The sequence below is a fragment of the Lepidochelys kempii genome, chromosome 1 (assembly GCF_965140285.1).
Source record: "Lepidochelys kempii isolate rLepKem1 chromosome 1, rLepKem1.hap1, whole genome shotgun sequence".
Classification (NCBI taxonomy): domain Eukaryota; kingdom Metazoa; phylum Chordata; order Testudines; family Cheloniidae; genus Lepidochelys; species Lepidochelys kempii.
Window position 1 is genome coordinate 144220478 of NC_136380.1, and position 13186 is coordinate 144233663.

A 13186-nucleotide genomic window follows, 5' to 3' on the forward strand; every position below is an offset into this window, starting at 1 on the left:
GGCTTTTGAATTCTTAGTGTGATTACATCAGCTCAAAGGAGAATTATAAGCATTCATGGCAGCCCTATTGGAAACTGTTTTTCACAAGGACAAAGTTTCTCTTAGACCTCCAGAACTGTTCGCTTACATGTTTTTCTTTCACTCTAGTGACAGTAAAGTGAAGCTCCACTCTCTGAATGTGTTAAGAGCACTCTTTTTCTAGATTGTTTATTGCCTTTGCAGAAGGGATTACAGGTCAGGCTGTATCATCCAAAAATATCTAAGTGGATATCAGAGTTTATTAAAATGCTACCAGGTAGATAGATTAAAGTCTACTAGTCAAGTTAAAGCTCACTCCACAAGGGCTCATGCCGCTTCTTTCAGAAGTGTCCTGATTTCTGAAATTCATGGAGAAGCCACCTGGAGTTCTGTGCATGCATTCCATAAACACTATTCCCCTGTAAAGACACACAGAGCCAGCTGTCCATTTTGGCAGAGCTGTATTACAATCTCTAAATAGGCTCTGAGCATTCACTTCTTAGCATCAGGTTACTTCTCGAAAGTCACCAAGAGTGGAAAGTGTGTGTGTGTCTGTGTGTGTAGACAACCACTCAAAGAAGAAAAAAAGATGTCTTACATAACTGGTTCTTTTTGAGTTGTGTTGTCCATATGTATTCTGTGACCCGCCCTCCTTCCCTTCTGGTACAGAGTCCTTTAACACCTGGATTCTGTTTTGGCAAAGGAAGTGAAAGGCAGTTGGCCCTGCTCTGTTCTTTTATGCCCTTGGGAGCAGGGGCAAGGACACACAGGATGTAGGGATGGGCCAATGCAGGCTGCTGGCCAAAAGATTCCCATGTACACTGAGAGGACTACATATGGACACCACATCTGTAAGTAAGATAAATAACCATTTTTTTTCCCTATGACAAAGGGATTTGAAGAAAATGTAAGCCATTAAAAAAAATTCGGTCGCTTAGCCCTTCTTAAAATAGTCAGAACAAACCTCAAATGATATAAACTACTAATATCAAGCAATGTACAAACTACAATAAATATTTTAAAATGATATTCTAATGCAAAAGATAATTTTTGTAGGATTTTTTTTTTTTTTACCCCTGTTAAAAAGGAAATCTTGGTGCAGCCCTACCTATGGTGGTAGTATTGGACTATCATAATATTGCTGTGCCATATTAAAGCCAAAGGTATATACTACTGGTTGTGAATTTGGAGTCATTTGGGGAAAGGGTTCCTCAGATAAGCCCTGCCTCAACTCCCCCAATAAGGAGTTCACTTTATTATTCAAACGGCTCTAAAACCCACTTGCATAGTTATATTGCCCTGAAAATTGGTATTCCACAACAGAAGCTGGGGTAGATTTTGGGGAAGAGAGGGAGGAGAACACTCATTGAGATGAAATCATCAATTACCCCCTCTCAGAGTTATTGTATCAGACTGTATTCATCTTCATGGGTGTTCTCCTTCATCTGAGAACATCCCATTGAGATGAATAAGCATCTTTACACCTTTGCAATCCTCCTGTTTGTAGAGTTTTGTGCATAGATCCCCTCACTTTAAACTAGCCCCCAAATTGGAGTACAAAGTTTGGGGCTTCGTTCCACTCCGTTTTGCTGACTGCAGGTGATATGTATGCTCCTCGCTGCCCCCCTCTTCCTTTCTCCAAGTCCTTCCAATCCTACTGGGGGCATGAAGGGGCCAGGAGGAGAACAGAACTGGTAGTTGAGTGGCAGTGAGGTGTTCCCAGGAAGGCTTTGTACTCCCCCACCACAGGTGTCCTGCAACCATGACCCCCGCACTATCACCACTTACTCAAAAAAACAGGGAAGTTCATGGGCTAAAAACTTTGTAAATTCAGATTTAAGGTTGGCCTATAGTGCCTTGTACCCTTCCAGAATGTCAAGGTGCACCTGTGCTTAAATCTCTTAAATACAGGGTTATGGTACACACCAATCCCACCTTGCAATCTTGATTGTGCCCTCTTTGGGCTCCAGCGTCCCCAAACGTATGTTATAACATTCTATCCTTCCAGAGGATTTGAAGCATTCTGGCAACACAGCACATGGATACAGTAGGAGAAACTGTCAGACTGTATCTTTTCTAAATAAAACAACAATTGAAGGCAGGCTTAGTGAACGGCAGCTGGCCTATACTCAACTACTTTTACCTACTCAGTTTAAACCATTCCAGAGTTGCTAGATCTTGTAACCCACCCCTTGGCCCTTGTCCTAAGGATGCCTTTTTCCCTGTTGTGTGCTGTTAAGTATGCTCTCATACTACTATAAATTTCCAAGGCAAGATGACTGTTGTGTGCCTCTACTTGCACAACCCTTATAACTCAGGACTTCGGATAGTAAATCCTTTTTTAAGATAATGTGCCCTTTCTTGGGGGATGGGAACATAGATACACAGTAAAAATAACAGTGAAAATGCACACTGATTTCAGACTTGTAAGCCAGTGCCTAAAAAGTCAGATATCTGCTTGCAACCTTGTTATTTTGAGATGTTGAATGAACATTGCTAGCCTTTTTGCATAAATGCAGAATTCACAATAAAGTATGCTCTTTTATTCTTTCACAGATGCTTATGAAACAGCTAAGATGTTGTGTGAGCAGTACTATCTGGTTGCACCAGAGTTGGAAGTTGAAGAGTTCAATGGTAATAGGAAGTTCATTTTATTTTAAGTGCTCCAGGAAATACAGGGGAGGGGGGGTATAGAAGTTTAATAGAACAAGTATACTTGCTAGCTGTTGTTTAGTCAATAGATAAGATTTTAAATTGAGTTACTGCAGGATTCAAATATCATATACAAAGAGGTCTCTTTCCTTGCCCTCCTAATTCCTCTCCTTTCTAAGGCAACAAAGAAGTTGATTAGTTAAATAAAGTGATTCCAGTGGGAGGAGCACCCTAACATAGAGGAGCATTTGTTTAATACTTGATGCTGAGGGGAAAGTGCTGCATGATGAATCAGATATCATTTCCAGCAGCTGCCTTTGCTTTCCTTCAAGTTATCTTGTGTAGGTAATTACCAGGCCTGATTCTACTTATCTTCTGATATGACTGCATTCTGTGTTTAATTGTAAAGTATGTTTTCAAGTTCCACTATTACACATTTGGAAAGTGAGAGAGAACATAGTTATACAGTTGTCTTTATTTGTTACAAATTCAGCTTACTGCAGTAGATGGAGTGAACTGTGATACCACAAGGGGAATATGTTGACATTTTTTTTTAGCTAAGTTTTATTTATTTCTAGCTAAATCTCCAAGCAAGCCTATTCAAGTAGTCTACGTACCCTCACATCTGTTTCATATGCTATTTGAGTTGTTCAAGGTAGGTAAGATTTATTAATGCTCTGATTGTAATTGTATGTTGTAGTTAAGGTTCTTCTCAGTCATAATGTTTGCAAAAGTAATTCTTCCTCGTGTTCTCATACTTTTTGTTTCTGAAAGTTTGGAGTGATGTGATGAAAGTTAGCCCTTGTGCCCTTCCCTAGCGCACATACTTCAAACACTCATTGACACTCCAGTGATGACTGTACTCCTTTCTGTATCTGGTTGACTCAAAACAGCTTGTGGTAAAATTTCTAACACTACCCTTAATGGTACAGTACAAGACCTTATTATTTTGCTCAGGATTTTTGCCTTATTGGATGGTTTAAAGGCTGGGATATTTGGGTGGATGCTAGTGCCCCTCTTTCATAGATTCATAGATATTTAGGTCAGAAGGGACCATTATGATCATCTAGTCTGACCTCCTGCACAATGCAGGCCACAGAATTTCACCCACCACTCCTAAAAAAGACCTCACACCTATATCTGTGCTATTGAAGTCCTCAAATTGTAGTTTGAAGACCTCAAGGAGCAGAGAATCCTCCAGCAAGTGACCCGTGCCCCATGCTACAGAGGAAGGCGAAAAACCTCCAGGGCCTTCCAATCTGCCCTGGAGGAAAATTCCTTCCCGACCCCAAATAAGGATGTCAGTTTTCTTTTTGAATGGTGTAACTTCTAAAAAATTGTTTACTAATGTTCAGAATAACTGACAAGTTAAACTGTAAAGCAGAGAGAATAGGAGAGACATTACAGTGCAAAAATTGTGTGTTTTGTGAAATAATGTGCAAGTTCCCAGAAAGGCATAATTTGACACATTTTAGAAATTAAAGAAAACAAATACATTCAGTAGAAAGCAATGTGGAGTTTTTCCAAAGAATATATTTTTCTTTTTGTGTTTTCCATTAATGTGCATGTACTCGACTGCTATCTTTCCCCTGTCCTGTCATGAGCTATATGATATGTGACTTACTCTAGGACAGAGTTGGTGCAACTTTGTGGAGTGATGCTGTAGATGTGTTTATAAAACTAAAATTATATCATTCGTGCACTAATATAAAAGTCAAACACACAGTAGTAGCTGTAAAAATGGTGTTCAATTTCTGATGTACTGTGAGTGCAAATTGCATTGATTAAATGTCTGCAACATAACAGTTTTGATGTGGGTCAGGAACATCAAGGCTTTACCATACTTCTATTGCACTTTGTCACTTTCAAAGTATAGTGATTTATTTACTCTGTATGACTAATACAAGTGTTAATTTCTGTACTGTGGAAGTGGGCAGTCTTGGTATGTATGAATTTAATGTAGAAATACATTTCTTTACAATAGAACCTCCGAGTTATGAACATCTTGGAAATGGGGGTTGTTTGTAACTCTGAAATGTTGGTAACTGAACAAAACGTTATGATTATTCTTTCAAAAGTTTACAACTGAACATTGAGTTAATACAGCTTTGAAATTTTACTATGCATAAGCAAAATGCTGCTTTCCTTTTATCTTTTTAGTAGTGTACATTTAACACAGTATTGTACTATATTTGCTTCTTCTTTTGTTGTTTTTGTTTTGTCTCTGCTGCTGCCTGAATGTGTACTTCCAATTCCAAATGAGGTTTGTGATTGACTGGTCAGTTTGTAACTCTGGTGTTCCTAACTCTGAGGTTCTACTGTATTGTTTTGTGCTTTTATGGTGAGGTATCCAATAGAAATATTAAGTTACTTTTACAGTAAAGTATTACAATATAAAAATGTAATAAATTGACAGTTGACCTCCTGTCAAGTATATCTTGAGTTCACTCAGGTATATCCTCTTCTGTATCCATGTATGCAAATTTAGGGCAGTTTTATTCACAAGTTTTTCAGAATAACACAGTGAAAATGTATCCGATTTGTACATTGTTACTAAAAGTATTTATGGTAAAGTTGAGGTGAAGAATATATCAGAATCTAAAACATATGGTTTTAACTTTAGAACTCAATGAGAGCTACCGTGGAATTACATGAAGGTAGGAAAGAAGGCTATCCATCAATTAAAACATTAGTCACTTTGGGGAAAGAAGATCTATCCATAAAGGTAAACTAATAATATTTTTACACTGCTGAACTGACTTTCAAAGAAATGCTCACATTAGTAATGTTTTCGATAAATTTATCTTTAATTTTACAAGGACTAAATTATGTACTATGTATAGGTTCTGGCACTCATTCCATTTGCATTAATGTTTATACAAGTGATTCAAATAATGCTTTTTTTGTGTTTGATGCTTGAACTTTCTGTTCCCGAGCAGATATTGAGTGTTCAAGTAAAACCTTGACTTTTTTCTGTAGATAAGTGATCAAGGAGGTGGTGTCCCTCTGAGAAAAATAGATCGACTGTTTAACTACATGTACTCAACAGCACCTAGGCCTAGTTTGGAGCCAACAAGAGCTGCACCTTTGGTAAGCATCTGTGGGTCAGGGTAAAATATTTTTTCAGAACGTAAGTGCAGTTACACTCCTCTAATCTCTCTTCTAGAGTAATCTTTTTTCCTACATTAAAACTTCTTGAAGTTTTTCTATCACAGAAACTGGATATCATCAGGAAATCTGCGTAGGCAAAACTTATCAGGAGAAAATGCTGCTGATACTTCACTATTATTAATTTTTAGCAACTTAACTTTGGAGTAGGAAATTACTTTTCTTTGAGTGTTTTGAACACCATATGCTTGGAAATAACTGTCTATATACAGTGCAGCATTTTAAAACAGATGAATGTAAAAGATGTTTAGTATCTAAATTAACTAGAATATAGTGTTCTGCATATACACCAAATAGTAGCCAATTAGCTGGGCCACTTTTTTCAGTATTATAGCACTTACAGAGCACTGCCCGTAAGTAGGAAGTGAGTTTGTATCAGATTTTTAAAAAATGACTTTTATACAGGTTTGTTTTTGTCCTGTAACAATAAAATGAAATCAAAATTTGTTTAATGTGTGGTGTCACCAACTAACTCATTTTAGACTTTGCTCTTTAGTAGTGGCATCTGTCATTCTATTCCTCTTCAGTAATATCTTCTGTGCCAGATTTACAAAAATGTTCAGCACCCGGTAGCTCCCAGTAAGAACAATGGGAGCTGCTGGATGCTGAATACATTTCAGATTTGGCCCTTCGGTTGTGTATGATTCCTTCTTACAGGATTTATACATTTTGTATGTATTGGATCACTGAAAAGTTGGTCTAACTAGTATACCACTTGGCTGGCATTATTTAATAAGAGGGTTGGTTAATGACCTACAGTTCACTTGCCTTTAATCATAGATACCCCTCTTCTCATCTTGTTCGTTCTGTACAGTTTCTTATGCAGTTTTTAGCCTTGAGTATGTAAAGTAAAAAATGGTATTTTGGGCACTTTCCTCTTCATGTTTTAAATACTCTCCTACCAAACGTGTTCTTGTGTGGTATTTGGTGGTGGTGGTGAACTGCATTAGTTTGCTTTGCTGTTTGTAAGCAAATAAGAAGATATGATGCCTTCCCCCAGAGAGCTTACAATCTAGTTCATACACATAATGTGTTTGGCATGGAACAATCTCATTGGTAAAGAGAAAATTACTGTTTTCCTTCAGGTTATTTGAGTGGCTCTACCTCAACCATCTGCTTCTCTTTTTGGGTATCTCATTGTTTGATCCAGCCTCAGATGCTCCTGCAGTGCAAATGAACCCCAATCTACATCTCTGTTGACTTGCACTCTCATCTTTCTATAGCCTATCTTTCTAACTATTGCTTCTTTTGACTCTTCAAATTCTAGATTAATACCAAATGCTTCAAAAACAGAAGTGCTCTTTTTCTACAAAATCCTCTTGGATAGTCAGCAACATGGAATGGTCTCTTTAATTCAAACCTGAAGTTTGTTCCCAGTATCAGGAATTGTTTAGTCCTCCTTGACTACAGTCTCTCTTCTTACTGCACCAGTTTTGTCTAGAAATCTGATTTTTACCACCCTCAGAAAATTGCCAGAACTCATCCATACCATGAATCTGATAAAATATCTTATTCGTTCCTTAATCACATTTTGTCATCACTATTTTAATTTCTCCTTTTATGGTTTTCCTAAACTCCTGCTCTTTTAAACTTTTGTAAGATCTAGACTATTTTGAGCAAATTATTTCCTGTATCCTTTTCAGTCGCTTCTTTTCTATCTGTGAATCCAGTTAAAAACTGCCTTCCTATCTTTCCTAATTCTGTATACAATCATTCCATTTAATATCTTATCTCTGATCCACTTAATCCATACCTTCTCACTTGGGATCCAATCCTGCAACCACTGACAAGCATACTTATTCTTAAGCATGTGCATCAGTGCTTACAGGATTGGGGCTTTTGCTTATCCAGTTTTGTCATCTTCTATTTCCCCTGAGATTTTACAAAGTTCAGGGGGTAGGGAAGGTGTTACTATTATACTTGTGCTGCCAATCTGTGTGGGAACTCCTTTCCTCTAAATCACTTTCTCACTAGGAATTCTACTGTAAAATCTGTCTGCCTGTAGTTGATACTATATTCCACTTTCATATTTTCCCATACCTATTTTTCCCATGAACGGAACCTTATATTGTCTCCTAATCTACAAGCCAGTTGCAATTCTATAGCAGGGGTGGCCAAACTCACTGACCATCCGAGCAGCATAGGATGATCTTCAGAAGTTTGAGAGCCAGGCATTCTGGCCAGGGGGCTGAAGCACCAGCCGGGGCTCCAACCCTGAGCTCCCCCCACACAGGGCAGAAGCCCCTAGGCCCAGCAGGCACCTCCCATGGGGCTGAACCCCCAAGGCCCACCACCCTGTGCAGAGCCTCGAGCCCCCGCCCCCAGTCTGATAGGCAGAGAATGGGGATGTGGTTGGCTCCACGAGCCACACTTAACTGTAAAAGAGCTGCATGTGGCTTACGAGCTGCGATTTGGCCACATCTGTTCTATAGCATTTATACTTCAGTTTTCTTCTACTCTACTCCCTCTTCAGATGGCATTTCCCTCTTCTGCCTGTATGAGCAGTTGTTTTCAGTCGGTAAAGCATTCTCTTTCTCTCGCCCCCTCAATCTTCCAAAAAGGAAAGAAAAGTGATCCTGGCAATTATTGTCCTGGAAGTCTGACTTCTTCCCTCTAGGGTAGTGGACCAAATATTGAGAGAGAGAGAGAGAGAGAGAGAGGTCACTGAGCTCTATCACTACATGGCCCATGGGGAGAGGATTTCCAAAGCAAGGCTCACCATCCTGTTTCATCCAATGCAAGAGTCGAGAGAGATAAGACCTACTGCTGATTCTATTGTTGAGGGAGATGATATGATCAACTGCTCAGGTTTTTTTGGCCACAAAATCAGATAGTTCAGGATAATGTAGGAAAGAATTTCCTGTTTAAATTGAATCATTTAGCCCATCTAAATCACAGGAAGATTATTTTTCCATCACTGAATATCAGAGACCATAAAACGTAACTCAGTAAAGACCCATCACTCCTGTATAGGAAGGAAGGTCTATACTTCAAATGATTGTATGATACTCTTATTTTACTTCATATAACACATATCAGAACTTGTCATATATTGTAAAATGATTACTTATATTTTTCTGTTTTAACTTTCTCTCCCATTTTTTTAACTGAGCCCATATACAATGTATGAAACGTTACATTTGATTTTGGTTTTAGTTCTTTGATGAATATTCCTTCTTTTTCAATAATTTCTGCTACGAAATTAGGTCAGTGGAGAAACCTTGTTACCATGGCAGCCAGTCCTGTCAGTAGGCATCAGGAAACTAAGCAATTGCTTAGGGCCCCAAGCAGCTCACGCCCCACCAGCCCCCATTAATTATTAGTATGTGTTGTGTGGGGGAGGCACCAAAAATATTCCTGCTTAGGGCCCCCACTGGGCTAGCACCGGTGCTCCCAGCATTCTGATCCTGACAAGGTCTTGGGATTGCCTATACTATGTATTTATAATTGATAAACAACAATTGAGTTCATTGACACTTATATTTAATGACAGTTAAATCTTTAAGAGACCGGTTTAAGTCACACATTTAAAATCTAAGTTAACTATTTATAGTGGGGAAAATGTGCTTTAATTTAGATCTAATAGATAATGCTAACAGAGCATGTTTAATACAGTGTGGAATACATTTCCCATATATCTGGTGCACAGTCTAATATGTGGTGAAAGATTGGTGTTAGAAAGCTTGTTTTCCCAAAGACCAGAGTGTTGCCCCCATTGCCTGTATTCTGTGACCTAGAGCAAGGACAGCCCTGACACAGCAGTTAATGTGTGTTAGTTGGTGTACTTTTACTTGAGAGAACAGGGTTATGTTAAAACAAGATCCCTGGACTCTGAACCTTGTGGCCTTCAAGGTGTCCACCAAAACAGTGCATGAAAAATAGGAAGTCTGCTTTCCGAAGGGTGAGCTGGAGAATATGGGGAGGGGAAGGTAAAATTTAGGAATGAATTGGTGTGGGATGGCATGGACAAAAGTAAGGAACGGGAAACAAGAAAGACTGGGTGGTGATGGAACTCCATGGTGGAGTCTGGGGACAGGTAGAGTGTGTTCTGGGGGTGCCCAAAATTTGGGGGCAGTGAGTTCTGTTTAGTCTTGATCCACTCTTGAGGATGAATCATGTCAACTGTTAGCTCTCCCAATTCACATGGTTTTTAACTTTAGTAAAATAACTAGTGTCCTATGTCCAGCAAAGACTTGAGTGTAGTTTTTTAAAAACATTTCTTTGGAAATTGATTATTTTGCTATCCTAGAAAAAATTCTTCCATTGTTAACGATTCACAAGAAATAAATATGCTCTTAAAATGAGATGTCTCCAAGTAATGCATGTGCCTGTATGTCCTGTGTTAATGGGAGTCTTTGAGAAGTGAGTTTATGGCATGCTGTTTTTTAATTTAAAAGAAAGAGCAAGTAAACAAACAGCTATTTTCATAGTGGAAGCACAGATACTAATAACTATATAACAAGCAGCATAACAAATATTTCCAGGAATTATCTTCCCCATTTTTCTCCTCCATTTCGCTCCAACTTACTGTTTTTGCCATCAACTTAAAAGTTGAGCAATGCTGTAATCAATCCAAGTCTCTGCATTTAGATTCTGTAAAAATCAGGCAACTTCCCTGGAAGAAGTTGTGTGTGTGTGGTATGCATGTCTATAAAGATAGAAATGATAAAGCTGCACAATATGAGAGAACATGGGAGCTCTGGTATAAAGGTTTTATCAATCTGAGTTTGGAATAGCTGTAAGAAAAGGAGTACTTGTGGCACTTTAGAGACTAACAAATTTATCTGAGCATAAGCTTTTGTGAGCTACAGCTCACTTCATCGGATGTATTACTCATGAGTGTTGAAGCCATGCACTCATTGTGTAGGTCATCCCGAACTCATGCTGGAAAAACCTTTAGAACATAGCATCCCATTGTGTATTTTAAAATTCAGGCCCGATCCTTAGCTGATGTAAATCCAGTGTTGCTGTTTCCTTGAGGTCCTTACATGATATTTACCTTACGTGATATCTACCTTCTTTTCTGGGAGGCAGATTTTGGGTCTGAACTGATTGAAAGTTTCAGCTTTCAAGGTGGTGGCCATAGCAATAAGTATTGTGCCCCCAGTGGATACATACTTGTATAGAGACTCATTGCAATTTGATGCTATGCTGCTTTTCCATACAGTTTAAAGTGTATCACTCAAGGGGAAGACAGTATGATGTACTTTACTTTTATAATTAAGGTCTTAAATGAAGGAGATGGAGAAATCAGAGCAAAATTATAATAATGCAGTTTGTACGCAATGTGATGCTTGTACCATTGTTGATTTTCTGAAAAAGGTCAGGGCTGAGGTTCTTTTGCAGAGCTATGTGAGGAAGTTAGTACAGCAACTCACGTCCATAATGCCTGGCTCAAGCCAGGGTTATTAATACTAACCTCATTAGTAACTTTTCTCTAAAGTCTGTCAAGATGACACGTTAACAGCCTTATTATACAATGTGTTACTGGGTATTGGTGGTACTCGAATTCCCATACAGGGTTTCTTACAACCGCTCTGTTCATCATTACTGCCCCCCAAACAGTGGGTGGGCTTGCTAGGGAGCCACAGAGGTGAGTGATTCCTCTAGTCAGTTAGTTAGCCAAGAAGCTAGAGCAGCCATTTGCTTGTTCGTGTTTGTGGGATGTGATTCTTCACAAGGACTAGATTACATAAATGACTGAATGTTAAATGAGCATTTTGGTCCTTTTCCTGTGCTTCTGGTTTGCCTTTCTTGTTGTTTTGCTGTAGTTCAGACTTTTTTGGCAGCTTTTTGTTGTTCATTGCTTTGTAAGAGCATAGTTTTCAAGCACTTTGTTTATTGCAGCCTATCTTTCTTGCTTTGGAAAGTCCTTGCCAATATAAGGGGATTCAAACAAATAACAAGTATGATAATTCTCTGCCTCAGCTGGGCTGATGTTGTGGGGGGCTGAAACAGGGTGTGCGCCGCTCCTGCCTCCTTGCATCACAGAAACCTGCTTAGACTCCCTTAATTGTTTATCTAACTGTGCCATTCATTTACGTTCTCTCCACCAACCCTTTACAGTCTCTTTCAGCAGTGCTATTTGCAGTGTACCCTGTGCTTTTGGCCCTTCACTTGGACCTGAGAGGGACTGAGGTTTTTTTTTCTCTGAGATCTCCATGAAACTGGACTCAGCTAGCTCTGATCCTCTCTCCCCCTCTCTGCTTTCCTGTGCCCTTCTTATCAGTTTTGAGCTGATGGACCAATTGGCTCTTCAGCTCATCCATCCCCCCAACCCCCACTCCTGATTGGGGTAATTTAAGTTAATTATCTAATCAGCCTTTTCTGAGCGAACTAAACAGTGTCAGAGTGATCAGAGTGCAAGCTTACCTGGTAACTCTCTGCACTCTGTCACAGGGGCTGAAAGCTAGGATCTGCAGGTAAAAACTTCTTCCACTATCTTCAGTGAGAGAGAAGACTGCCAGTATGATCATCCTCATTTCCATAGGCTAGGGTCATGAAAGGGGAAGACTTGTGTCCTATGTAATTGGGGATACAGGTCTTAGTGCCAGGTTTCAGAGGAACAGCCGTGTTAGTCTGTATTCGCAAAAAGAAAAGGAGTACTTGTGGCACCTTAGAGACTAACCAATTTATTTGAGCATGAGCTTTCGTGAGCTACAGCTCACTTCATCAGATGTTTACCGTGGAAACTGCAGCAGACTTTATATACACACAGAAATCATGAAACAATACCTCCTCCCACCCCACTGTCCTGCTGGTAATAGCTTATCTAAAGTGATCAACAGGTGGGCCATTTCCAGCACAAATCCAGGTTTTCTCACCCTCCACCCCCCCACCACAAATTCACTCTCCTGCTGGTGCTAGCCCATCCAAAGTGACAACTCTTTACATAATCAAGTCGGGCTATTTCCTGCATAGATCAAGGTTTTCTCACATCCCCCCCACCCCCATACACACACAAACTCACTCTCCTGCTGGTAATAGCTCATCTAAACTGACCATTCTCCAGGTTTAAATCCAAGTTAAACCAGAACATCTGGGGGGGGGGTAGGAAAAAACAAGAGGAAACAGGCTACCTTGCATAATGACTTAGCCACTCCCAGTCTCTATTTAAGCCTAAATTAATAGTATCCAATTTGCAAATGAATTCCAATTCAGCAGTTTCTCGCTGGAGTCTGGATTTGAAGTTTTTTTGTTTTAAGATAGCGACCTTCATGTCTGTGATTGCGTGACCAGAGAGATTGAAGTGTTCTCCGACTGGTTTATGAATGTTATAATTCTTGACATCTGATTTGTGTCCATTTATTCTTTTACGTAGAGACTGTCCAGTTTGACCAATGTACAT

General features: G+C 39.4%; 1 protein-coding gene across 3 annotated transcripts in view; it reads left to right on the plus strand.

Annotated features, from left to right (window-relative positions):
- The window catches only part of PDK3 (pyruvate dehydrogenase kinase 3), a 79658-nt gene that overhangs the window by 56399 nt on the left and 10073 nt on the right, over window positions 1-13186 (plus strand). For all 3 annotated transcript variants that reach the window (XM_073357658.2, XM_078854243.1, XM_073357669.2), the window contains 4 exons: window positions 2575-2652; window positions 3249-3325; window positions 5294-5395; window positions 5650-5760. In XM_073357658.2, coding sequence (XP_073213759.1) covers window positions 2575-2652; window positions 3249-3325; window positions 5294-5395; window positions 5650-5760 — 368 coding nt within the window. The remainder of the gene's footprint in view (window positions 1-2574; window positions 2653-3248; window positions 3326-5293; window positions 5396-5649; window positions 5761-13186) is intronic.